The sequence below is a fragment of the Raphanus sativus genome, chromosome 9 (assembly GCF_000801105.2).
Source record: "Raphanus sativus cultivar WK10039 chromosome 9, ASM80110v3, whole genome shotgun sequence".
In the NCBI taxonomy this organism is placed as follows: Eukaryota; Viridiplantae; Streptophyta; class Magnoliopsida; order Brassicales; family Brassicaceae; genus Raphanus; species Raphanus sativus.
The window spans coordinates 6889611-6916897 of record NC_079519.1 but is presented as its reverse complement, the minus strand read 5'-3'; the positions used below and the strand labels follow the sequence as shown (position 1 = coordinate 6916897).

General features: G+C 36.1%; 2 protein-coding genes and 2 long non-coding RNA genes across 6 annotated transcripts; 2 read left to right on the top strand and 2 right to left on the bottom strand.

Annotated features, from left to right (window-relative positions):
* Positions 1 to 6: 6 nt before the first annotated feature.
* Positions 7 to 13037, bottom strand: LOC108827352 (uncharacterized). 2 transcript variants are annotated; one of them, XR_008938822.1, is made up of 4 exons: positions 12818 to 13037; positions 12561 to 12731; positions 4933 to 5222; positions 7 to 84 (listed from the first exon to the last, which is right to left on the bottom strand). XR_008938822.1 is itself a non-coding variant. In XM_018600732.2 (3 exons), exons 1-3 carry the CDS (start codon positions 12973 to 12975, stop codon positions 4985 to 4987), a joined length of 567 nt encoding a protein of 188 aa, XP_018456234.1. In that variant the 5' UTR covers positions 12976 to 13037; the 3' UTR covers positions 4841 to 4984. The 2 variants fall into 2 exon arrangements, 1 of the variants encoding a protein (XP_018456234.1); XM_018600732.2 differs by lacking the exon at positions 7 to 84 and having other exon boundaries at positions 4841 to 5222.
* LOC108827353 (uncharacterized) lies at positions 6259 to 6664 on the top strand. Its single transcript, XR_008938824.1, has 3 exons — positions 6259 to 6345; positions 6440 to 6491; positions 6580 to 6664. It is a non-coding gene; the product is annotated as an uncharacterized LOC108827353 (long non-coding RNA).
* A 1323-nt stretch (positions 13038 to 14360) lies between the features above and the next one.
* Positions 14361 to 20009, bottom strand: LOC108827350 (ATPase 3, plasma membrane-type). Of its 2 annotated transcripts, none has more exons than XM_056994564.1 (13): positions 19878 to 20007; positions 19603 to 19673; positions 18384 to 18503; positions 18048 to 18284; positions 17069 to 17953; positions 16581 to 16995; positions 16255 to 16493; positions 16134 to 16166; positions 15795 to 16037; positions 15550 to 15723; positions 15279 to 15461; positions 14997 to 15178; positions 14361 to 14709 (listed from the first exon to the last, which is right to left on the bottom strand). In XM_056994564.1, the coding sequence occupies exons 2-13, from the start codon at positions 19654 to 19656 to the stop codon at positions 14616 to 14618; spliced, it is 2859 nt and encodes a 952-aa protein (XP_056850544.1). In that variant the 5' UTR covers positions 19657 to 19673; positions 19878 to 20007; the 3' UTR covers positions 14361 to 14615. The 2 variants fall into 2 exon arrangements, with proteins under 2 accessions (XP_056850544.1, XP_056850545.1); XM_056994565.1 differs by having other exon boundaries at positions 14693 to 14829; positions 19878 to 20009.
* A 3763-nt stretch (positions 20010 to 23772) lies between these two features.
* On the top strand, positions 23773 to 25167 carry LOC108827355 (uncharacterized). Its single transcript, XR_001945648.2, has 2 exons — positions 23773 to 24143; positions 25003 to 25167. It is a non-coding gene; the product is annotated as an uncharacterized LOC108827355 (long non-coding RNA).
* Positions 25168 to 27287: the final 2120 nt, after the last annotated feature.

Genomic DNA, 27287 nt, shown 5'->3' with positions numbered 1-27287 from the left:
CAAAAACACAAAATAAACCATCAAGTATTTATTTGAGTCTTCTTCCATCGTAATTTTCGTGACAGAATATATATATTTGACTGTATTGGTGTAGTATATTCTGTCCGATATGTTAGTATAATATCCTGATTTATAAAGGATATATACGAGTGGTTTAGAGATAAATACTAGAAGTCTAAGTCGGTCAATCTCGTTGTATATATACATGTTCTCTGTGAAACGTAATAAACAAGTTAGCAAGTTGAGTTCAATATCATTATTCTACATGGTATCAGAGCTATAGATCTCAATTCAAGGTGTTCGTGAGAGTTCATAGTTTGAACAAGTTCTTCTTTCGTGAAGATGTCTGGTGAACAAGGTGTTGTGAAGTCAGACGTATCAGATGCAGGAAAAGACTCAAATTCCGCCGTTCCTGCGTCACCGTATATGTTGTTCTCATCGGATAATCCCGGTGTTAAGATCACATCAGTCATGTTGGACGGTGATAACTACAACCAGTGGGCTAACGAGATGCTCAACGCACTCCAAGCCAAACGTAAGATAGGTTTTATCAATGGTACTCTGAAGAAACCTTCAAGTGAAAGTCCAGATTATGAGAATTGGATGGCAGTCAATTCAATGATCATAGGTTGGATAAGATCTTCGATAGAACCCAAGGTGAAAGCTTCTGTGACGTTCGTCTCAGATGCGGCTCAGTTGTGGTCTGAGCTCAAGCAGCGGTTCTCAGTTGGGAACAAGGTCCGGATCCATCAGATCAAGGCTCAGCAAGCTGCTTGTCGTCAAGAGGGTCAAACCGTTTTGGAGTATTACGGTAGATTATGTGCACTCTGGGAAGAATATGCTGTTTACAGACCATTGCCGTTGTGCACTTGCGGAGCTGCAAACGAGATTGTGAAAGAAAGAGACGATGACAAGGTTCATCAATTTATCATGGGTCTTGATGATTCTCGTTTTGGGGGTTTGTGTACGTCACTCATAGGAATGGATCCTCTACCAAGTATTGGAGAAGTGTACTCAAAAGTGATCAGGGAGGAACAGAGGCTTGACTCGTCTAGAAGTCGTGATGGTCAACAAGATGCAGTCGGGTTTCTTGCTCGTACAACAGACTCTGCTTCGCGTGGTGATGGTCAAGGAAGTTCACGGTCTGATTCGTCTATTTTACGAAACAGAGATCGTGGTTTTGTTTGTTCTAATTGCAACAGGAGTGGTCATGAGAAGAAGGACTGTTGGCAGTTGGTTGGCTTTCCAGATTGGTTTCAGGAACGCTCAGACAGAGCAAGCTCAGGTCGTGGTCGTGGAAGAGCTGGTCGTGGCTCTTCAGTTGGTGGACGTGGAAGAGGACAAGCTACTGCTGCACATGCTACTAGCTCAAACTCGTCTGCTTTTCCTGAGTTTACATCTGATCAATGGAAGGATCTCTCTCAGATGATTCAAGAAAAGTCCAGTGCGGATAAACTGTCTGGTAAGATAACGTGTGGTAATCTTTGGATACTGGAGCTTCTCATCACATGACTGGGAGGCTCTCACTCTTGACTAATGTTGTGTCTATTCCATCTTGTTCGGTGGGATTTGCTGATGGTAGTAAGACATATGCCGTCAGTATGGGAGTGTTTCAGCTCTCAAGCAAAATTACTTTGAGAAACGTCCTCTTTGTGCCTGCATTAAACTGCACTCTGCTTTCAGTTTCAAAATTCTTGAAACAAACTAAGTGTCTTGCGACCTTTACTGATGCTGTTTGTGTTTTACAGGACCGTTTCTCGAGGACTCTGATTGGAACCGGTGAAGAGCGTGATGGGGTATACTACTTGACGGATGTTGCTACCGCGAAGATACACTCAATCGAGGCTTCATCTGATCAGACTTTGTGGCATCGGCGTTTAGGGCATCCTAGTTTTTCAGTGCTTTCGGCTTTACCTATGTTTTCTTCTACTTCTGTTGGCTCTCAGCCTTGTGATATTTGTTTTAAATCCAAGCAAACTCGAGGAGTTTTTTCCGATAGTTCTAATAAATCAAATGACATTTTTTCATTGATTCATGTTGATGTTTGGGGACCGTATCGTCAACCTTCCACTTGCGGTGCATTGTACTTTTTGACTATTGTAGATGATTTCTCACGAGCCGTTTGGACATACTTGTTGTTGGAGAAATCGGAAGTTCGCAAAGTACTTACAAACTTTGTTGCTTATGTTGAAAAGCAGTTTAGTAAGATGGTCAAGGTTGTTAGGAGTGACAATGGGACTGAGTTCATGTGTCTCACATCTTATTTTCGTGAAAAAGGTATCATCCACCAGACCTCTTGTGTTGCTACTCCCCAGCAGAATGGTCGAGTGGAGCGTAAACATAGACACATTCTCAACGTGTCTAGAGCTTTATTGTTTCAAGCAAGTTTGCCTGTCAAATTTTGGGGTGAAGCTGTACTTACTGCGGCGCATCTCATTAACCAGACTCCATCTGCTATTCACAAAGGGAAATCTTCGTACGAGATTCTTCATGGACGCAAGCCTGATCTTAGCCAGCTTCGTGTGTTTGGTTCGGCCTGCTATGCACATCGCATGCCAAGAAACAAAGATAAGTTCAGCCCAAGGAGTCGGTTGTGTGTTTTCCTTGGCTATCCTTTTGGTAAAAAGGGTTACAAAGTTTATGATGTTGACAGTAAGAAGATTTTGGTCTCCCGAGATGTGGTGTTTCAGGAACATGTTTTTCCTTTTGCGGAGAAAGAACCAGTGCCTTCTTCTCCTTCGTTGCCTACAGTTGTTTGTGATGATGACTGGAACATTAACATTCCTCCTGTTCCCAATGAAAATCTGGTTCCTGTACCAGAAGTTGCCGTTGACACAGGAACCACAGAGACTGCAGAAAACATAGCTTCAGATGTAGGAGATGCAGAGATATCAGATGATGTTGTTGGACAGGGGGTGTCGTCTATAGAAGAAGATACAGTGATTAGTCTCCCTCCGGCTGACACAGAAGTACTTGGTCGTGGTCACAGACCTCATGTTCCTTCAGTTCGACTTAAGGATGCAGAAGCACTTACTCCAGTTACCCATCACGCTCTCATCAACTCCACTACAAAATCTGAGTCCTCGTCTTCGGTTCAAGGTATCTCCTTATATCCCCTGACAAAATTTATTTCAGATACTGATTTTTCTCCGCAGCATCAAGTGTTTTTGGCTGCGATAACCGCTGGAACAGAGCCTAAACACTTCAAAGATGCTGTTGGGATCAAAGTCTGGGATGATGCTATGGTTGTTGAAGTTGTAGCACTCGAGGATGCAGATACTTGAGATATTTGTGACTTACCGCCTGGTAAAGAGGCCATTGGAAGTTTGTGGGTTTATAAAATAAAGTACAACGCCGATGGTACTATTGTGAGGTATAAAGCTCGGCTGGTTTGTATGGGTAATAAGCAAGTCGAAGGCAGGGACTACACAGAGACTTTTGCTCCGGTAGTTAAAATGACGACTGTCCGTACGTTGTTGCGTTTGGTGGCTTCAAAACAGTGGTAGGTTTATCAAATGGATGTCAATAATGAGTTTCTTCATGGTGATCTAGAGGAAGAAGTCTATATGAAATTGCCTCCAGGGTTTCGTCACACTCATCCTAACAAGGTCTGCAAGCTTAAGAAGTCTCTGTATGGACTTAAGCAAGCACCTCGCTGTTGGTTCAAAAAGTTGTCAGATGCTCTGCTTCGTTTTGGTTTTGTGCAATCCTATGATGATGCTTCTTTGTTCTCATACACTCAGAATGGTGATGAAATTCGGGTGCTAGTCTATGTTGATGATCTTCTTATCTGTGGAAACAATGGTGATAGGCTGAAGAAATTTAAAGATTATCTCAGCAATTGTTTCTCTATGAAAGATCTTGGTAAGCTTAAGTATTTTTTGGGAATCGAAGTGAGCAGAGGTCCTGAAGGTATATTTCTTTCCCAGCGCAAGTATGCCTTAGACATTGTTACTGATACTGGTAATCTTGGATCCAAGCCGGCTCTTACACCTCTTGAACAGAGTCACAAGCTTGATTCGAAGGAAACCTTGCAGACAAGTCCGCCGTTAGCTGATCCTTTTAAGTATCGGCGTTTGTTGGGTCGTCTAATCTACTTGGTCCATACAAGACCAGAACTTAGTTACTCTGTTCACTTACTGTCTCAGTTTATGAAAACACCTTTGGAAGCACACTGGAATGCTGCTCAGAGGGTGGTGCGGTATCTTAAGGGTTCTCTTGGTCAGGGTATCATGCTTTCCTCCTCTCCCGACTTGTCTCTCACGATTTATTGCGATTCAGACTGGTCTTCTTGTGCTCTCACTCGTCGTTCGTTAAGTGCATTCGTTGTTATGCTTGGGGACTCTCCTATTTCATGGAAAACTAAGAAGCAAGACACAGTTTCTCATTCGTCCGCTGAAGCTGAGTATCGTTGTATGTCTGATACTCTCAAAGAAGTCAAGTGGTTACGAAAGCTTTTAAAAGGATTGGATATTGAACTTAAGCCCACGCGTTTCTTTTGTGATAGTAAAGCTGCGATTCACATTGCTACTAATCATGTTTTCTATGAGCGTACTAAGCACGTTGAAAATGATTGTCATGCTGTCCGTGATGCTGTCAAGGCTGGTCTGATTGTTCTTCATCACATACGCACGACTGAGCAAGTTGCAGACATTCTCACTAAGGCGCTTGGTCGTGATCAGTTTCGTACTCTACTGTCCAAGTTGGGCGTTCAAGACTTGCACGCTCCAACGTGAGGGGGTGTATTGGTGTAGTATATTCTGTCCGATATGTTAGTATAATATCCTGATTTATAAAAGATATATACGAGTGGTTTAGAGATAAATACTAGAAGTCTAAGTCGGTCAATCTCGTTGTATATATACATGTTCTCTGTGAAACGTAATAAACAAGTTAGCAAGTTGAGTTCAATATCATTATTCTACAGACTGTTATAATAACACAACATATACACAAGCAACTTTATTTTTATACTTCCCCAGCCCTAATAGTAATCTTCGTCGTCTTCTTCATTTCTTGATCGAAAAAAGTTTCTAGCGACGGCTGAAGCAGCTCCAAGAAACATGAAGAGAACGAGGAGGTCGAAGCCACCTCCGACACCAACTGCCACCGCAGGACCAGGGGAAAAGAAGGAAAACGGTGACCATCCCCGACCGCCGTATCCATATCCATAGCCACCGATCAAAGGTGGTGCAACGGGAGGATTCACGTAGATGTTGGTCCTGGAAAAGAAAACTGCGTTAATTAAGGATATGAAACTGGCATTTAAAACTGCAGAAACAGTCACATGACAATCATCTATACTATACTAAAAGGGAAATAAGATCCATAGATAAGCTGTCCACGTCAGATTAATTAAATCAGCCAATAGGAGAGTTTCATCTCACCAAACTCTCGCCATGTCACCAACGTCTTTGACGAAACAAGAGCGAAACGGGACTTTTTATTGGGCGTTATAACTTAGTTACAGCCCATATTAAATCCAACAACCCTAAGCCTATGTTCAGTCGGAACGTCTTTGAACTCTGCCTCTTTCACTTCATTGTTCCTCTGTAATTGCCGTAACAGCCACACTGATTCATCAATTTAATGATGTCTTTATTCACTCCTTTATTTTTCCTTTCCACATTCTCCTATATAGAACTAACCAAAAAAAAACATCAAACAATAGCAACCAAAGCGGCTTTATCCACCAGAAAGGCTCCAGTGGCTCAGCTCAACATCGATGTCTCCCCTGTCTTGGCCGATCAACTTTCACATCGCTACCTTGCAGCAGCTCGATCTCACCAACTTCTTCACGAACTACCTTGCAGCAGCTCGATCTCACCAAACACCTTCTTCGCGAGAGGAACTACATGATCACTCACCACAAATACACTATTGGCTTCGGTCACATCTTTATCCTCTTTAATTCTTTTTTTTATGTTCTTATCGTTTTTGTTTTCTTGCTTATGTGGAGCTGTGAACCAATTTTTATAGAATGATCTTTATGGTATGTTTATTTCACATGAATACGTTCTATTTTGATTTTTGGACATGCTCTTCACGAACATAATTATGAGTGAGTATATCCAATATCTCCTTCAATCTGTTTCATGTTATTTTTGTTAGATGTCTTTTATGTATGTGACTAAGTGAGTTTATGTGATGTATCTTCATTTTTGTAAGATTCTGATTGAAAAATATGGATCCAGATTTCTTGAGAATCACATATTATTATGGCTAAGTGTAGAGATGCGGATCTTTAATGAAGCCATTAATCGGATTGCTACAGTTGAAGAGGACTTTCAGAAAATGATGGAGCTTAAAGCTCGTGCAGAGGTTGCTGATATCGCAAAGTCACAAGTCAGTTTTCTTCTTCTTGTGCTATATATTTACCCCCTTAATCAAGTTCTTATGATTTTGAACAAATGTTAGTTGTGTGTGTGTGATTGGTCAGTTCCTAGCCACTGTTTCTCATGAGATATGTACTCCAATGGTTGGTGTTCTAGGTAAATAACAAGCAAACTTAATAATTGTTTTTTTTTTTGGATTTTGTTTCTCTGGAGCTGAAAACATGTAAGGGTCTGTTTTTCACAGGGATGCTGAAGTTGCTGATGGACACTGATCTTGACGCTAAACAAATGGACTCTTCTGAAACCGCTCACGGCAGTGGAAAAGGTCTCATATCGTTGATAAACGAGGTTCTTGATCAGGCAAAGATTGAGTTGGGAAGGATTGAGCTCGAAAACGTGCCTTTTGATCTCCGCTTTCTTTTGGATAATGTTTCATCACTCCTCTCTGGAAAGGTTGCTGAAAAAGGAATCGAGGTATAACCACACAAACACAAGACATCCTATAGCATGCCCACTCTTTCTCTAATGAATGTTTCTGTTTCTAGCAACTGTTTGTTTTGTGGCAAGAACCGTTGGCTGTTTATGTTTCTAGCAATGTTCCAGCTGTTATAATTGGTGATCCAAGTCGGTTCCGACAGATACAAACCTTGAACTTAGAAAACTATTGATGGTTAGCTTCTTTTTTCCTATAACAGTCTTTTCAACGGCAGCATCTATTTGGTTCCATGACCAAGCTTGGATTGTTACTGCAGAGGTGGTTAAATCTATACGTCTAAAGACTATACGTCTTGACAATGCAAGTGAATTCAGTTCCCAAGCTTTTAATGATTATTGTATGTCCATGGGGGTAAGTGTGGAACACTCCGTGGCACATGTACATACACAGAACGGATTGGCCGAATCCTTCATTAAAAGAATCCAGTTGATTGCTCGACCATTACTCATGAGGTCGAAGCTACCAGTATCAGCTTGGGGACATGCAGTTTTACATGCTGCTGAATTAATTCGCATAAGGCAATCCAGTGAACATAAATATTCTCCATCCCAATTACTCTCGGGTCATGAGACAGACGTGTCCCATATTAAAACATTTGGATGTTCTGTGTATGTTCCTATTGCACCACCACAGAGAACAAAAATGGGACCTCAAAGGAGGATGGGAATATATGTTGGTTTTGATTCTCCAACCATTATTAAATATCTTGAGCCTACTACTGGAGATTTATTTAAGGACAGATGTGCTGATTGTCATTTTGATGAATCAGAGTACCCAACATTAGGGGTAGAAAATAACAAGCTGGGCAAAGAAATAATATGGAATCAAACATCCTTATCATGGCAAGATCCTCGGACTCAATCATGTGATTTAGAGGTCCAGAAAATAATTCATATGCAAAAGCTAGCTAATCAATTGCCTGATTCCTTTGCTGACCCGAAAAGAGTAATTAAGTCCTATATACCAGCTTGTAATGCACCAATAAGTATTGATGTCCAAGATGGACACAATCAAGTGGCTACTGAGTCTAAGGCACGCCTCAAGCGTGGTAGACCAATTGGTTCCAAAGATAAAAGACCTCGGAAAACAAAGAAAGGTGCAAAAGAAACCGAGGTCATAGATTGTCCAGACAAGGCCGAAATGGCTATGCCGTCAGTATCAACACTTGGGGTTCGGGACGCCGGGCCTCATGGTACTGAAGGCATTGATAATGATGAGATCTCGATTAACTACTTAATGTCTGGGACAAAATCAAACCGAAAAGATGTCGACATCGATGATATATTTGCATATAATGTAGCCCTTGAAATGATGGACTTAGATGAGGATCATGAACCCACGTCTATACTAGAGTGCACTTAAAGATCAGATTGGCTAAAATGGAAAGAAGCCATAAACGTGGAGTTATAATCATTTAAGAAAAGGAATGTCTTTGGATCGATTATCCGGACACCTTATAATGTTAAACCAGTGGGATATAAGTGGGTATTTGTGAGGAAGAGAAATGAACATGGTGAAATTGTAAGATACAAAGCACGGTTTGTAGCACAAGGATTCTCACAAATACCAGGCATCGATTATGAGGAGACATACTTCCCTGTGGTGGATGCAACTACATTTCGATTTTTAATAAGTCTGGCCATCAAAAAAAATTTGGATATGCGGTTAATGGATGTTGTAACTGCATACCTTTATGGTCCACTGGATAATGAAATATATATGAGATTACCAGAGGGTATTGAGCTTAAAGCTAACAAAGGTCGAGAAGAACACTGCATAAGGCTGAACAAATCCTTATATGGACTTAAGCAAAGTGGTCGAATGTGGTACAATCGCTTGAGCGAGTACCTTGCCAAAGAAGGATATAAGAACGACCATATCAGTCCATGTATCTTTATAAAGAAGTTTGCAAACAATGGATTTGTTATCATAGCAGTGTATGTTGATGATTTGAACATCATTGGAACCTCTGGGGAAATCGCCCAAACAGTTGAATGTCTCAAGAAAGAGTTTGAAATGAAAGACCTAGGTAAAACTAAAGTCTGTTTGGGATTGCAACTTGAGTACATAAAAGGAGGAATCCTTGTGCATCAAAAGGCATATATAGAAAGAGTACTCAAGAGATTTAATATGGACCAGGCTCACCCATTGACCAGCCCAATGGTTGTGAGGTCCCTTGGAATGGACACTGACCCATTCGGTCCTAAGAAGGATGATGAGGATGTCCTGGGTCCTAAGGTGCCTTACCTCAGTGCCATAGGAGCGTTAATGTATTTGGCTAGCCACACTAGACCAGATATATGTTTTGCCGTCAACCTCCTAGCTCGTTTTAGTTCATGTCCGACCCAAAGGCACTGGAACGGAATTAAACATATCCTACGTTACCTACAAGGAACTAAGGATTTGGGTCTATTCTATACCAATGAAACCAAAGATGGTTTAGTAGGCTTTGCTGTTGCAGGCTACTTATCTGATCCACACCGTGCTCGGTCCCAAACCGGCTATGTGTTCACTCATGGTGGTACTGCAATATCATGGCGTTCCATGAAACAAACTATAGCAGTCACTTCATCTAATCACTCAGAAATCTTAGCCATGCATGAGGCAAGTCGTGAGTGTGTATGGTTGAGGTCTATGACCCAACACATCCGATCAGATAGTGGTATGGTCGAGGACAATGGTCCGACCATCATATATGAGGACAATGCAGCCTGCATTACTCAACTCAAAGATGGGTATATCAAAGGTGACCGGACCAAACATATTTTACCCAAGTTCTTCTTCACCCATGAGTTGCAGAAAGCCAAGGAGGTCAATGTCGTTCAAATCCGGTCTAGTGAGAACTCAGCCGACCTCTTCACCAAGTCACTTCCCACCAGCACATTCAAGAAGCTCACGAAGCAGATTGGCTTGCGTAGACTCAAGGACCTTCCGTGATGTCCAAATCAGGGGGAGTAATGTGTGTTGTACTCTTTTTTCTTAACTATGGTTTTGTCCCAATGGGTTTTCCTAGTAAGGTTTTAATGAGGCAACGTTAGCACATTACAAACCCGATATGGTTATGACATCCAAGGGGGAGTGTTATAATCCATTGTATGGATTGTGTGGATTGCTCATAACCAAGACCAAGGAGGTTTACATCCGACCCGTTTATCCGATCCGTCTACATTCCGTCCGAGACTTGTCAAGATGAAGATCCATTCAACCGGAGCATTTATGAGCTTTGACCAAGTCTTGATATTGTATTGAATGTAGTCAATGTTGTATTCATTGTGTAGATTTTCTTTGATGTAAAACCTTATGTGACAACCACTATATATAAGTGGCAAGAGCTAATGAGAAATACACAACTTTTCTAACGTAAACTCAGTATATTTTTTGTAAAAGATTTGGTTATTTACTTTTTTTTGTCTTTAGTTTTGGAAAACAATTGAAAAAGGAAATATGTCCTTAGTTAAGCGTAGTTAAACGATTAGGATTACAAAGTTTTAAACCATTTTCTGATCTCAATCGTAAGCAAACTCTTATTGTCTTCATCTTCTTTCTTCAATTGTCAATTTTCATCATTTCTAAGAAAAACACTGTAAGCATTATAATAAACTCTGTTTTTGGTTTGCCAATTACGTATGTGTTGTTTTGTGTTCTGCAAACCATATGATTCGGACCAACTGCTAAGCCCATTAATAAGGAAGAGAAATTTGCTTTTTGCTCTTGCCATACTGTTTATTTAACCTGTTGGAGAGAAGATGGTTATGCCCCAGCTGTTGGAGTGAAGTTTGAGTCATGTGATGATGATTATAACTGCTGCGCTAAGCATTTTGGGTTTATGGTTAGAGTAAATAGCTCATTCTGAATTGCTGAACGTTGGTAGAGGAAATAATTTGCCTCATCTACAAATACTTTTGTTGTATGAAGTTGACAAACCCATTTTTTTCTAACTGATGGTCCACAGAAGAGTAGACTTAACTGATGGATGTAAACGATGAAGGTCAACAAAGGAATTGTTCCGGGCAGATGCTTTCTCTTAAATCTCTTGGAAATATTTTGGTGACATCCCAGAAACTTCGATTTATATACTTACATATCAGGGATAGTAGGCTATATTATATTCTCATTATATTCTCATACTGCTTTTTGTTTTTTTATTCTGTTGATTTAATGATTAATGGTGGAAACTATTTTTCCTATCATTGCAGTTTTTTTAAAATCTACTAAGCATATTTATTTTATAAGAGTTGGTAAATTTAGATATTATCAGTTACTGGCGGAGTTGTTCAAAAAAGATAAACAATTACTGGCTGGTATACACTGAGTAGAGTCATAATTTCTGTCATGTACGCTCTCTTTTGTTCTAGGTACAATATTTTCTCTTAGTGGAGCTGATGTCAGATACTGTGTCACTTTCTGGGGTCTCTGCTAAAATTTTGGAGTGCCCGTTTTAGTGGATAATGCTTTTTTTTAGAAAGGGCTTTCAGTTCATCCAAAGCTCATGGAAGAACCCTTAGATGTTGCTGAATTTTTATTCATATAATTCACCGGTGGGTCTAGACAAAAACAAAATTTTCTTTTTGCTATAGGAGAATGATACTTTATGTGGCTCTATAAGTCTGACGAATTGCTTTCTTATGTGTCCTTTTCTTCTAAAGAACACCCCAATTAAGGCTTCTCTGTTCCAACTCCATACGAGCTCTCAGTTACCACAATGTGTGCGCCATAAGAAGTGAGGAAGCTGCGGTAATTGTGTTTGAAATTTAAGCTAATTTTATTATTTACTTGGATGTCAGATTTTCTAAGCTTTTGTTCACAAATTAGTTTCGTTTTTTGTTATATCAATTTCCAAAATAATGGCTATATCTAAATATATCTTCTCAAAGTAACACATATATAGGGAAGAAACTATCCAAATACAATTATGAAGCTTTTAACTTAATTTGACACAAATAAATCAATATCAAGGTTTATGAAAAATTTAATTGAACAAAAATTATCTAAATGATTTTCTTTATGTACTGAAAATTGTATATAATATATTTAATTAGAAAAACTTTTAAGAAAGTCAAACTCTTAAGTAAAAGTTCACTTATTGAACAATATCTTCTGAACATTTTTGACATACAAAACTAACAACGAACTTATATATAATATATCTGAATTACAAAAAAAAATAGTTCTCAAGGAGGAAAATAACCTAAATAAATTCTTAATATTAATTAAAGATTTCATATGTAAAAAAATATTTTAAACCTATTTTCCGCGCGTAGCGCCGACAAAGAATCTAGTTTGTCTAAAAAGTAAAATCTATAACATTTTTGGTTGTGTTATAAATTAACAAATAAATTTGATTTATGAAGTCAACGGTTGTCTGAGTTTATATTTGGAAACATCTACACAACCAAGGTCATCTGGTGGTCTTGTATCCAAACTATATTAATGATAGAAAATACAAGGGCCTTAAAGTTTAGTTGTAATGGGCTATAATAAGCCAGCTGAGGCTCATACATGAAGCCTCTTCATATATCTGGAGAAAAGAAAATTTTATGCTTCTTTTTTTACCGCCAGTAACAAATGTATTATGCTTAAGAGTATGCAGAAAGAAATATAGATCTTGAATAAATAGAACCGAGATAACAACATCAAGTGTCATGTACTTTTGATTTCTCTTTCGAGAGAGAGTTAAATAACTAAAAATAAGTTAAGAGCTTCAAGTAAAAAATATAATATTTAATTACCTCGATCGGTTGTTAACTCTAGGTGGAGGCCGAGGAGCTGAAGATCGAAACGCTTGACCGCCAATCCTTCCACCGCTCTTAGCCGCAGATGCATCTCCAACGGATCCCAAAGCCAAAACGCTAACCGCTAACGTCGCAATTGCCAATTTTGCCAGCTTATTCTCATTTTCCCTATAGTTATATAACAAAAGAAAAAGTTTGATTAAATAAGGGAAAAAGTAGAACGGAGAAAGTCTTGAGATGTAAAAGAATATTACCGGGAAGAATCAGCTTCCTCGTCGTGGTGTGGAGCTTTGCAACAGATTGAGTTCGGACGAATGAAGTTAATATTGTGTCTGGGTCTGAAACTGTGCCCAAAACTAAAAGAGTTTGGTAAAAGAAATTGTCGTGAAGAACCCGTAGATGCGAAGTACATTTTTTTTTTATGTTCCAAAAGATCTTTCTCGGCTTCTTGGTTTCTTTTCTAGCTTTGGGTTTGTGATAAAGCGATTGCCACGTGAGTTACGACTAGTGGTCGTCTAATCAAGAACACATGCATCCAAGGATTACGATATCCGGTTATGTATATCTCTAATCGGTCTGAAAAAATAAAATAATTGACCGTACTCATCAAACCGGACTCCAGTAGGCTCTGGGACCAAGAACCTTGAGTAACAACATTATCTCTCTAAAAAGTTTGCTCTCTCTCCTCTCTAAGAGTATAGGCGTTTCTTTTTTCAATCTCTGTTCTCCGACCGGCGTCGGTTGGCTTCTATAGCTACGGCGTCGGTTGGTTGTTTTAATTTTGTTTATAATTCTTCTTCTCTCTGTTGTGTTTTTATGTTATTAAAATCTAACTTTTCAGTTTCAGATCTAGATTAGATGATAAATCTGAGAGTTTGACTAGTTTTAGCTCTTTGGATGGTTGCATGCGGCGATTTCTTTTGGTCCCTGGTTATGGTCAGATTATCCGCTGTCTTTGGCGATTGGACTCTTTCTCGCCGGTTGCATGTTCTCCTCTGCAGCTCAGACTCTGGTCTCCTCTTCTCTGTTTTATCTGTGTTTTGTCTAGTCTCACCTTGGTTAGTGAATCTTCCGGGTACAGATGGAGTGCTTATCCTTGAATCTGGTAGCAACGGGTCGATTGTGGTTGTGACTGTTCTCTCGTCTTACTGCATGGCTTTTCCGGCTCGATTCAATGGATTTGGAGCTTCGGCTCTTTCGTCCTCTTGTCGTTGGAAGTAGTTTGGTCAAATCAAGTTCTCACCACTTCTTCCAAGGATAGTTACATGCATGTCTTACTCGTGGCTCCTTTGATGTTTGGAGCAATATAATGAGTTCTTGTGTGTGCTACCTCAATAAAGCTCGACCTACGGATTACGCTCAATCAAATCCTTCTTGTCGGTTGTATTCTCTTCCTCTTAAGGTGTTAATTTGATTATCTGATCTGATTTCTGTAAGTTAGATTTTGTTTCATCTTCCAGTTGTTCTTGTTTGTTGTTAGCTTCCCTTTCTTAGGGCTTTATTCCAGAAGAACTTGTTCTTGCTGGCTATGTATCCTTCAATCGGATTCCACCCTGTAATTCCAGTGTTTAAAAAAAAAAAATTGCTTTCTTTCTGTTCCCTTTAGAGATTCCATAAAATCGTATATTAGGTCTTTGGTGTTTGTTTGAAATTCAGAATAAATTACTTGTGTAAGTAGACATAAGGATAATGAAGCGAAACGTAATTAAGCATATAACAACCTTTGAAACTTAAAGCAATTTGCAATGCAGTGAATCTCTGGTTTTGCTATATTCACATATTTATGTATGTCTAACATTGCATAAACCCCGTAAGATGTCATTAAATTATACTATGATCTTTTTGTCTCCAACATAAAGCAAACTGGAAACATAATTATAATTAAAGTCTAAAATCAAGGAAGAAGTTAAAAGAAACTCCTGGAGTTTAAAGGAATTTAACAGAAACATCAAAACTAAAAACAATAAAAAGTACTTATTCCCTCTTTTCTTATAAAACCTTCTTCTTCTTCTCCCTTAACCATGTTCCTGTTAAAACTGAGTCCATCTTTAATTAAACGGTGTAGTGACCAGCCGTCTCAATATCAAGACCCTTCAGCTTCACCACTGACTCTACATGTCCTTTAAGCGTATGAAGTTCCCTAAGCCTTCAACCAACAATAACAACATATTAAGAAACCCTGACGTTACTCACAAGAAACCCTCAGATATCGTCAGCTTCTCTGGATCTGAGTTTTTACTTGCTAAAGAATCAAACTCTCCTGGAACTTTAACAAAACAATGAAAAAACAAAAAAAAAAAATAAAGAAAAGAAATAGTAAACCTCAGATTTTTGTTTAATTTATGACTAAAAATTTAAGAATATTACGGCATCACTATCCAGAGAGACTCAAAAATTTACTTTAACGTTTTAAAAACTGTAAATTATTAGTACCTTGAAATCTCAGCTCGTCTCTTGGCTTGCTCTGCGATCTCAGAAATTTCTTTGTAACCACCTCTCTCAGGGTAAACATTACTCGTTTCTTGATTCTGAAGACCGTGTAAACTCCTCTGTGCAAGAGCCCATTGTGCCTCTCTCTCCTCTATTCCATACTTTTGCTTAGTCGTAAACGCAGTCTGTTTTTATTATTATTATTCAGACATAAAGAGAGGCTTGTCTTGAAGAAGACGTATCAGAAAAAGAAAACGTGGCAAACAAGTAATCAAGAAAACATACCTTGTTGTCAATGAGATTGTTCCATGCGGTTCCAGATAGTATGTAACGGATTGCAAACTTAAGCATGTCTAAAGGAATGTAAAAGACAAGACTGTAAAGCCAGATAACAGCAGCCCATCCAAGCCCTATTCCTTTGATTCTAGCAAACTCCCAATTTGCCAAAACCGCAACACCCGTTGCAATCTACAAGATCAAAGTTGTGAATGCATATGAGAAAAGAGTATAATTAAATCAAGAAAGCAAGAAACAGAACCGTGTTCTGTTCATTTACCGCTTGTGCAATCCAGAAGGCAATAAGCAAGAGCCATCCAGGTCGTTCAAGAAAAGACCAGCCTCTTGATCGAGTGACGAAGATAAGAGCTTGGCTCACAATACTGACTTGTAAATACAAAGCAGACATCATTTCATGTTCATTTCCTCTCAAGTCTCGCACATGGAATGTTCTCTGAGGGAAAGAAACAAAGAGAGTTATTGGTTATGTGATAGGTAACTTGATTGAGGAGAGAATGTATATACCGGGAAGAAGTCGGTTCTGTAAGCAGCCCAGAAGAAAACAACAGTCATCAAAGCCATGTAGCCACCAAGGACAATGCCGGTTGCGAAGATTTCTTTGAGTTTCCAGCTATCTGGTGTTGGGGAAGGCACCACTTTGTCCTTTGAGATAGTCATGATTGTTCCATCGTTTAAGATAGCAATGATCAAAACCATGAATGGCGAAAAGTCAAACTTCCATATCAAAGCGATTAACATGAACCCAAACTGTAAAAGATTAGGGCACAAAGGAGAGATCATAAACCTAAGAGATTATATGATGCTATTACAATGAAACAATACATACAAGTTTTGATTACTTACCACTATACGGATGGTGATTGAGACTGCATATATCTGTTTAAAAAGAACATAACATAAGTGAAGTTAGTATATGTTTTATAAAAGCTATATAGCTAAAGAGAGAAGCATGCAGAACTCTCACCGTGTAGTTCTTCATTCTTTGGAAGATTGCTCGGCTTGTTAACACCGCACTGATGATAACACTGAGTCCAGGCTCAGTGAGAACAATATCAGAAGCGCCACGTGCAGCGTCTGTAGCATCAGCAACAGCTATACCAATATCAGCTCTCTTCAAAGCAGGAGCATCATTCACTCCATCACCAGTCATTCCACATATATGCTTCAAATCTTGCAACTTCTTCACAATCTCATACTTGTGCTCTACGTAAACAAAGAAGGAGCGTGTAAGATATATAGAGAGAGAGGGAGAGCAAGCTTATGAACACAACAAAACTCTTGTTAACCAACCTGGGAAAACACCAGCAAAGCCATCAGCCTTCTCAATGAGCTCTTCAACGGGAATAGCAGCTAGGTTTGCATCCTTGTGATTACCAAGAAGAGAAGCTGATGGATACATGTTTGATCCCATCCCTAGCCTACGTCCAGTCTCTTTGGCAATAGCAAGTTGATCACCTGTAATCATCTTGACGTTGACACCAAGGTCTAACGCTCTTCTAATGGTATCTGCACTATCATGTCTTGGAGGATCAAACAACGGCAACACACCAACGAACTCCCATGGACCACCTGAGCTTTCTTTTGTTCTCTCAGGTACTGTCTGTCTTGCAACGGCTAATGACCTCAGTCCACGCTCAGCGTACTTATCAATTGCTGTGTGGACTCTCTTCCTCAGGTCAGCTCTTGCGTTGCACAGATAAAGAATCTGAATATATAATCAAAAAGGTTAGAGACATAACTTGACTTGCAAGTAACACAAAGTCAGATTATTAGTTTACCTGCTCTGGAGCTCCTTTGCTTACTCGGTGCCAGTCTCCATTACCATCAATGTAAGTAAGTGCTGTTCTCTTGTCAACTGGATTGAATGGGAAGAAGTGAACCTCTCTGATACCAGCTCTTGCCTCTTTAGGATCAGCAAGCATTCCAACCATAGCAGCATCAATAGCATCTTGATTCTCTGTTCTTGAAGCCCTAGCAGCTAAAAGCAACACCTCTTCTTTCTCAACGCCTCTAGCACAAACCTCAATCAGGTTCTTGTCAACACTAAGCTTGTTTAGCGTCAGCGTCCCGGTCTTGTCACTGCAAAGAACATCCATACCAGCCATCTCTTCAATGGCTGTCATTCTTTTAGTGATAGCTCCTTGTTCAGACAACTTGTGGGAGCCAATAGCCATTGTCACTGACAGAACAGTAGGCATTGCAATGGGGATGCCACCAATCAGAAGCACAAGGAGGTTATCTATACCGTCTCTGTACTTTCTGCGCTGGATAGGGTACATAACTATGATCTCAATCACAATACCAACAGCAATGGAAATGATGCAGAAGTTTCCTATTGCGGTAAGGACTTTCTGGAAATGTCCCACTTGGTTTGTGTTGTCGACAAGATGAGCTGCTTTGCCGAAGAAGGTGTGGACACCAGTGGCGATCACAACCGCTTCAATCTCGCCTTGCTTGCAAGTGGAACCGGAGAAAACTTCTTCTCCTGGACCTTTTGTAGCAGGGAGGGATTCACCGGTTAAAGCAGATTGGTCAACTTTTAAAGCGTCGCCTTCTAGAAGACGTGCATCAGCAGGAATGATGTCACCTAACTTGATGCTCACGATATCTCCAGGAACAAGAATAGACGCTTCTTGCTCACTCCATTTGCCATCTCTTAAAACCTGCACAACATATGTTGTTAGTTGTTAGTTGTTACTTGTGGAGCAATTAATCTAGTGGAATAGTGAGAGCTAACATGAGAGGTTGAAAGGGAACCTTTGTTTTGGGAGCAAGACCAGCCATGAGGGCAGCAGCAGCATTTCCAGCGTTGTTTTCTTCCCAAAAGCTGATGGTTGAGTTAATAACCAAAAGACAAACAATACCAACAAAGTCTTGCCAATCAGGTGGACGTCCATCGCCATTAGCCAAGGCAATAGCCATGATTGCAGCTGCTTCCATGACCCAAGAGAGAGGGTTCCACATAAAACCCAAGAACTTAAGTATCTTGCTTTCCTGTTTTAAGGTTAAATAATTAATCACGTCATTTAATAATCCATTAATGAGTTCTTCTTAAGACAAGAAAAAAACTACATAAGACAAGTTTAGTGTTACCTTCTTCTCCTCGAGTTTGTTTGGACCAAAGAGCTGGAGTCTGCTTTCTCCTTCTGCTCCAGATAGTCCATCTCTGCTGCATTTCAACTGCTGAAACACTTCTTCTATTGGGATTTTCTCCTGCAATTAATATTAATAGTACTTTGACATGATTCTATTCTCTCATAACTTTGTTGTAAGCTAATAAATCTCTAAGGCACATAAGAAATAAATATCAAACTCTTATTCAATTCTAGCAATGGAAACAATCAAACAGTCGTATCTATGTTGTTTCATCTTATATATGCTGACTATGGTTCCTTACTTTCTTCTAACGGCCCAACTACATCAGAACAAAACAAACTACTTATAAATATGGTCAAAAGGGAAAAACTGATTTTCAAAGAAAAAAAATCATCTACCAGACTACTGACTACTACTACCAGCAATAAAACAAAAAAAAAATATGTTTTTAGAATTTTTTTATAACAGTTTATAGAACTATTAAAAAGATAAATTTAACAGGTGTAATAGATTCTGTTGTAAAAGGCCCAATAGTCAAGGTTCGTTACAACGGAATAAAGTGATAGGAATAAATCCAAACTGTGATACTTTAACCGAGTCCCGAAAATCAGGTGAATATTGAAATTAGGTTCATCTAGGGGACGTGATTAAGAATGGTTATGCAATTTTCCTCGAGTATGAAAAATTCCAAAACGTATTAATGTATACCAACAAATTCACTAATAAAACGTCATTTAAGAAAGAATTTTCAAAAAAGGTAAACCCCAAAAAAGAATCATGTCAAAGCAAAGAGTACTACTTAATAATACTACTACTTTTTAAAACAAATAATATTACTACTTTATCTGGTAATTACTTAACATAATTGCTAGCTAAATCCCCGTGATTCTACGATTTCTATAGATACTGAAAATCTGGTAGAAGAAAAAGAAAAAAAGTGAAAAAAACACCAGAAAACCTGAAGTATGTTCTGTTTTTTCATGAATTTTTATCATTCTCATCAATCAAACGAATAATCTCGAATGAAAATTGAAAAAAAAAAACAGGATCGAATCAATGTAAAAGAACAGCGCAACCGTTGAGTAGTGAAAACATATCGCCAAACTCCACTAATACGTTATGTTTTAGTTCACCAAACAAGTTAAACAGAAGCAACGAATATAAGGAGTTTAAAGATTTAGTTATTACAAAGTGTTTAAAGAAAGAACATTCATACCAAATCAACATTCTCGTTCTTGATATCCTCAAGAGAACCACCACCACCCACCATGTTTTGGCTCTGGCCTTCTTCAGAATCAAAACATATATAAAAATATCGTTAGAAAATCATTCAGACAAAACTGCGGAAAGTTGAGCAAGAAAATAAAGTAACGATGATGAAGATATATTCGAGGTACAAAAAGAAGAAAATATAAAGAATGGACAGAGAGAAATTGAATTGAAACGAACCAGATTCTTAAAAGAAAAGAGAGCAAGTGAAGGTGAACTTACGTTGGCTATTCGGTCGCTCTATTTATATCCCCTTGTACCGATAAACGATGCAGTTTAGGTCTCTCGATTTTTTTTATATTCCCAGCCCAACGAGTTGGAAAAGGGGATTATTCTGAAAAATTATCATCTCTCTTTTTTATTTATTTTTTTTCTTTGGTAACATGTTAAGCTATCTCTCTTTTTTATTTTGTTTTTGTTAACTTGGTTGTTATCGCTTTGTCAATGAGATATTTATAAAAAAGGCTCGTCACGTTATTGAAATTGTTCATCGAGGATATTGTTGTCTTATTATTTCATATATATACGCTACACATAGAGATGTAGCTCAATTTATTAGAAGTTTTCGTTCTTAGAACACAAAATCTCATTAAAACAAATTATCAAAGTTTCAATTGGAAACCCAATTAGCATCGAATCCTATTAATTTTACATGGATGGGTATACCCGTTTCTTTCAAATTTTCCCTTTCTCAAAATTTTATTAAAAATACTATATTAAAATATTTCCGAAATATAATTAGTATACTCAAAATTTTGGATAATAATAAAGTTTATAGATAAATCAATTTTCAGGTTTTAGTTGTCTTTTTCAAAATATTTGAATCACATTGGATTATCTTGGGATAATCTGCTAAAATATTGTACATAATTTTTTTTTAAAAAATATATATTGTACATAACATAACACGATAGTTTTAATTTTTTCTCAAAAAAGGCAAACATAAATAATCATATTCCCCTCTCTAAAGCTATCATTTTTTGTGAAAGGTTTTTATTAAAAACGTTCTAATTATCATATCCCCACATTAAAATAATTATGTATAATCAGAATATTTCACCTCGCCAAGAAGTCAAGAACAGTCGGAGCCAACCCTAACATTTCAGGGCTTAAAACAAAACAGAAAATGAATGCCAATATACAACATCACTGAATTTAGTTCTGTGGAGTTTTTAGCTGAAAAAGGCTTAATAGTTTTTTGACAAGGAAAACTTGAGAAAACAAAGAGAAAAATAAAAATATTAGTGTAAAATAGATATTTAGTTCTATGGCTATATTCTTTTAGTTATTAGGCCACTGAGTTACTCTATTGTCCAGTCCATTGAATTAAGACACAAAATTATATACAATGGTATTGGAATTTTTGCTAAATAAAGACCTATAAAAATGGGGACAATGTAAAAAAAATGGGGACATGTGATAAATGTATATTGTGAAATCATATCGAAGTTAATCATTTTAATGTGCGTGTATCAGTGTATGGTTATTAATAACAAAATAAAGTTAACAAAATAAATATGTTAGGAACAATCATGCATATTTTTAGAAATAAAAAATCATGCATATTTCTAAAAAAATATGCATGATTGTCCCTAACGTATTTATTTAGAAATGAAAAATCCTGCATATAAAAAAATCATGCATATGTACAAATTAATACAACTTTGTTATGGTAGGTCTTTAGTTAGGATACAAACGAAAATTGTGAAGAAGAAAAAAAAATTGTGAAGAAGAAATTCGGAATAAGTCGGATGGTGGATGTGGTGGGGACAAATTATACAGCGTCGCAACATATGTTACGTGCAATTATGGTTCGTACACCTTCACGTACACACTTCACTAACAATGACGTAATTGTTTCGGACTTTTCCTTTAGCTCAGAAACTCATCCTAACTAGTGAAGGTTACTTTTGAACAAAAGACTAGTGAAGGTTACTAGGTTTCTTTTGTAACGGCTATACACACAACACACTCATGTCTTTAAAACTATGACGTAAATTCTCATGCTAAAAGTCAGAGCCTGAAACTAGAATATTAAGAGGGTAAACCAAAACAGATGATAAATATAGGTATCTATAAAGGAGAGAGAGATTTTAAGAAACAAAGTTGAGGTGGTGTGTAAACGTACCTTCACTAGGTTTGAAAAAATTGTTTTTTAAAGAAAAAACTAAATTTTGTTAAGTACAAAAATAAATTTACATGTATTTCTAATTTTTTTAATTTATATAATTTCATATCTAAATTTAATAACATTTTAAACAATAAATTTTTTTTGAAAAAACATGCTAAATTTGTAATTTTAACTATTAAAGAGTCTAAATTTTTTTTTGCCCAAGAACCCTTATGATCTATAAGCCGGTCCTGTCACTACGCGTCGCGTAGAAGGAAGAAAGAACGTGAAGGTATTTTTATGAATTAAATTATGTCTTGATCCACTTGGACTCACATTTTTCTAAAATAACGCTATGTCTATTTTATTTTATTTTATTTTACATTTGAATTTAAATCAAAATTTAGAAAAAATATCTTAAAAACGTAAGGATTTCAACATATTTACAGATCAATGCCATTCTTATCCTACCCAGAATCCAACCCGTGTAATATGACCCATAACCCGACCCGACTTTTAACCCTAACTTTTCTTCTTTGTCTTTCTCCATTGATGTTTCTTTAACTTTTTCATTTTAAAACAAAATCAAAATTTTCTTCAAATATTCACTGATTTTCTCTTTTAAAAAAAAATCTCAAATCAATCATCCCATAGTCATATTTAATCAATTCTATCTTATTCAAAATCGAATTTCATTTATATGTATGAATTCATGATAAAGAGAAAACAAAATATTACTAGTACAACTCTAACTAGTACAATTAGAACTAGTATAAATGGTACAATTAGAGCACATATAACTAGTACAATTTTGAAATTTAGTTTTTGTTTTCAGCGTATGAATGATGGTAGAAAATAAAACGATATAGAAATAAAAGGACATGTTGGTCTAATCTTTCCTCGCTTACATGTGGAAAAATACATGTTTTTGGTTTTTAATAATATATAGTTTGGATAATGTTTTGTTTACGAGTTGTACTATTTCTGAGAAATATTACCCTTTCATCTTTTTGTTTCTGGAACCGAATGAAGTAGAAGTGGACCTAGAAAAGGTTGCAGCATAAGAAATTTTATAAGAGTATAGTGCAAATTTGGTGATTGGACTATAACAATAACAGTCCAACCGGTGCAACTGTTAACACATAGATACAAGGTAACAAGAATATGGTGAAACTTGCATATTTTGATAGGAAAAAACGATACATCATTGTTTATTGTATTTCACAATATGATTTTGGTTTTTATTTTTATGTTCTGCAAAATCTACTCAGATTATCATAAAAATTTTGATTTAAAGAAAATATATTTGCATAAATAAGCAATGAATGATGATGATATATATGATTTTCTATGGGATGTTAATGTTATTAATAAAATTAACATGATGCATAATCCAACTCAAATTTATAAGAATACATGAGAATTCATGTTTGGTGTTTGGATTACATCAATAGTATTATTAATAGTTTAACTGTACACTTGATTTGTGTTGTTTTAACATTGGGTGATAAGCCTCTGACCCCAACATCCATTTTCTTTATATAGATGATAAGAAATAGAGCAATTACAAACACATGTACAATAATAATATGGTGAAACTTATATATTTTGATATGAAGAGATGATATCTCAATGATTTTATATATGATTTTCTATAGGCATTACATATATTTGGAAAATATTTGAATATTATCAATAAAAATACTGAAATACCTCCATAAAAAAATTAAAGCTTATTAGACACAAAGTTAGAAGAAAAGTAGAATAATACTATTGGTATAAATAATACAACTAATATAACTAAGAGAAAAATATTTATGATTGGTTTAACCGATATAACTACGTCTTCTAATAACATGTAGTTGTACCGGGTTTTGGGTTGTACAAGTTTGTACATAATTATATTTTGGAAGTAAAATTAAAAAAATTTGTGGTACCACATAAAAAAATAAAGAGATATTAGGCTCCATATACACCAAAAAATCCATATTTAAGTAAATACCCTAAGCACTATTGATATTTCTAAACCCCAATATTGTCCCTACCCTTGCTCTTGTCCCTGCCCATGCCCTGCCTGCCCAAACTCTCTTCTAACTTCTCTCTCTCGTATCTACCCAAACTCCCTTCTTCTTTCTCTCTTCTTTTTTGAACAACCCTTCTTCCTTCTCTCCCTGTATTTCTTTATAACTTTATCTCTTACCCAAATAATATTATTCATTCTCTTTTTGTATTATTTCTAATCTCTTGCACAAAACAAATGGATTCTTTTTCTATTTCCACTATTGTGGATGCAAAGAATATTATCTTCTTGAGGAGTTCATCTACACTAGTCTTCATGTCAATTTGTTTGATGTTGACCACGATTTTGAAGGTTTCAGGTGAGTACATGACACTACAAGAGAGATCTTTTCAATTCACGTGTTGATAAATCAAATGTCAGTAGATGTTAACAAAAGATGTGGTTTGTAAATTTTTTACATAGTGTATTGTTATTAACTGATATATGTTTTTTTAACCGTTACAAAATATGTTGATGATTTTAAAAATTTATGTGTAAGAACATTGAAGTGGCTTGTGTTAGCTATATATATGATTTGTTAAATGCTACAAAACAGGTTATCATGCTAACGTAATCTTTATATGTTAGTTTCTGTCTTTTTGACGGTTAATCATTATTGTATCATATGTAAACTAATAAGTTACACCAACCATATGTTTAAGTGCTAAATAATATAGTACATTAAGATCATTGATTTTGTTATATGATAAGTATTAATTTGTAATAAACAGATTATCTGCTAACAATTTATATAAAATATTGAGTTAAAGTTAGTGTTAAACTTCCTTTGTACAATATAGTTGTATTCATATGATACATAGTTTGTTAGGTGTTTCATTATAGATTAACATGATAACTTAATCTTTAGCATATACATGTATAGTTAGCTGCTATCAAACATGTTAGACCTTTTTGAAAATGGGTGATTAAATATTCAGAAATAATTGCCCTTAACTGATACATAGTTTGTTAGATGTTACAAAATAGGTTATCGTTCTAACTTAATAGTTATCTATGTAATTTTCATTGCAATCCCTTGTTCTTCCATTGATTTTCAGTTCAGAAATTTTAATTGAAAAAAACATAAATTGGGAGGAAAATTTATAATTGTGTTTTGAACTGATATCCTAGAAAATATATTTGGAGCTTTGATATTTTTTGAATCTATGATTCACTAGTATACATGGCACTTCAACCATCAATGTTATTGATGTGCGATGGTGAAGATGACGAGTTGGAGAGGAGGAGATTAGTTAAAAACATAGCTGATGATGATTAATGGGATTCAAAAAGAAGATGAATTATTTGAAGAATTCACTATGGATTAGAAAATAAGTGAAAGATTGATGGTGGGGAAAGAAAGAGAAATAAAATGAGGGTAGAACAAGAGATGGAGAATCGGGAAAGAAAGAGAAGTAAGATGAATTTAGGGCAGGGGTAAAATAGTCATTTTGTGTGTATATTGCTACAGAGATTGGAGATTTCTATGCATTTAGGGTAGTTTCCTAATTTTAGTTGTTTTTGTGTATATACAGCAAATTATCTCAAAAATAAATATATCTTAGTTGTACTACTTCTGCGTGTTTACCTCTCTGCTATCACATATAATAGAATAATTAATTTTGGTTAAAATTCTTTACATATCTGCTGTTCCAGCTGAGTTCAATGCATTATGTGCATGTTTTTCAAGAATGTAGTGGAAAATAAATAAACAAACCTTTAAATATAAGGTGGAACATAACAATTTACGTGATTGTGTTATAAACTAAAAATATTAAAAGTTTTAAATATTCAGGAATGACTATTCTAAACACCTATCAATTTTGCTAGTTGATTATTTTTTTGATAGGGAAAACAAAATGGAATTTTAAAATTTATATTTTTATGCACTAACAAATGGTTATATGGTGAAATATTTTTTTATGGTTATTGGGTGCAAATATCCTTAATTATATATAATAACTTATTACACCTTAAACAAATACCGATTTTAAATAAATAATTTTATATGAGATAAAAGTGAATATAATTTAATTTACTATTATTTAAGATGTCAAGTTATTATTAAATATATTGAAAAATAAGTTAAAAAATTATAATAAGAAGTAAAATATTTTTAATAAGTTTTGTTTTTATATTTTATAATATTTTAAACAAATTAATATTGTTAATTTTTGATGAATGTTATCAATACAATTTATATTTTACTATTCCGCAATCCAGTCACAGTAAAGATTGTCGATAAAATTGTAGAATTTTACCCCAAAAAAAAAGAAGTTAATTACTCTATAAAACTTTAGAATTTGCCAATAAAGATGGTCGGCCCTATTTTGATATAGCTAAAATTTGGCAAACGCGAAGAACGGCTAGACCGTGCTTTCGGTAGAATGGCACATATGATATCTTGGACGAGTTTAGAACGGATCAAATTTTGGTAAAAGAAAGACGAATGTATTCGTTAAGATTAATTTGTTAGAACACATAAACGAGTGATTAAACAGAATGCTTATTATTAAAAATCTTACAAAGTTAAAGACGCCAACGTAAATATTATTAAATAACTCGTAATGCTTAACCTATCTCCGATCTTTGGAGGAAGATGATAATGAAGAATAAGAAGAAGAGCTCGATCTGTAATCCTCAGACTCCTTAGTTCTCTCCAATTCACCACAAGAATTTGAACCACCGTGACGAGCATTCTTATAATCTGATATATGTATCATACATGCAAATTAAATGTTTGTGTAAAGAGTTTACTCGTATATACATACAAAAATTAAAACATCATTACTAATGAAACTTAAAATAACTGAAGAAACACAATTTGATCCAAAAAAAAAACTGAAGAAACACAATATTTTTTTTTTGATAAAAGATTTTCAAATTAAAAGCTAGAAACACAATATTCCACTAGTAACAAAACGTAAATGATGATTTGCATAAATGTTTTTAATCTAAAAATATATATATATATATATATGTAACGCTTAAGTTACCTCGAGTAAGCATGTTTTGGTTTGACCATTTAGAGAAATATTTGTTACGAATATTCTTCCATTTCCAAAGCTTAACGTTCGCCGGAAAAAAAGAACGTTTATTTGATTCTCCGAACGAAGGTTTAGTGAGGCTACGGCCGAGGTGCGCGGGAGGAGGGGTAATCGGTGGAACGATTTCTTCAGGGGGAGGATTGATCGGAGTTCCTGGCTGCATTTCCCACTTGAAAGGAACTCCATCGTCGAGACTCCGATGATGGTAATAATAGAAGGGTCTTGAAGAAACTCCCACCGATGAGCTTCTTGAGATCTCTGATCCTCTCTTGCATAAGTTATCCTCCATCAACAATAACGAAGCTTTTGGTGTTGGAGTTGTGTTTTTGTGTTCTTGACTCATGATGAATGTTCGTGTGAAGAGATAGAGACAAGAGAGAAGAAATGTGTGAGTATTTTGCTGGCTGGATCATAAA

Excerpts from the sequence above, each read along its gene's own strand:
- LOC108827352 (XM_018600732.2), bottom strand. The coding sequence starts at position 12,975 with ATGTACTTCGCATCTACGGGTTCTTCACGACAATTTCTTTTACCAAAC. Across the intron at positions 12,732-12,817 it reads GAGGAAGCTGATTCTTCCCG|GGAAAATGAGAATAAGCTGG; the intron begins GTAATATTCTTT and ends ATATAACTATAG. Across the intron at positions 5,223-12,560 it reads AGAGTTAACAACCGATCGAG|GACCAACATCTACGTGAATC; the intron begins GTAATTAAATAT and ends TTTCTTTTCCAG.
- LOC108827350 (XM_056994564.1), bottom strand. The coding sequence starts at position 19,656 with ATGGTGGGTGGTGGTGGTTCTCTTGAGGATATCAAGAACGAGAATGTT. Across the intron at positions 18,504-19,602 it reads AGAACGAGAATGTTGATTTG|GAGAAAATCCCAATAGAAGA; the intron begins GTATGAATGTTC and ends TATTAATTGCAG. Across the intron at positions 16,038-16,133 it reads CAATCACCATCCGTATAGTG|TTTGGGTTCATGTTAATCGC; the intron begins GTAAGTAATCAA and ends AATCTTTTACAG.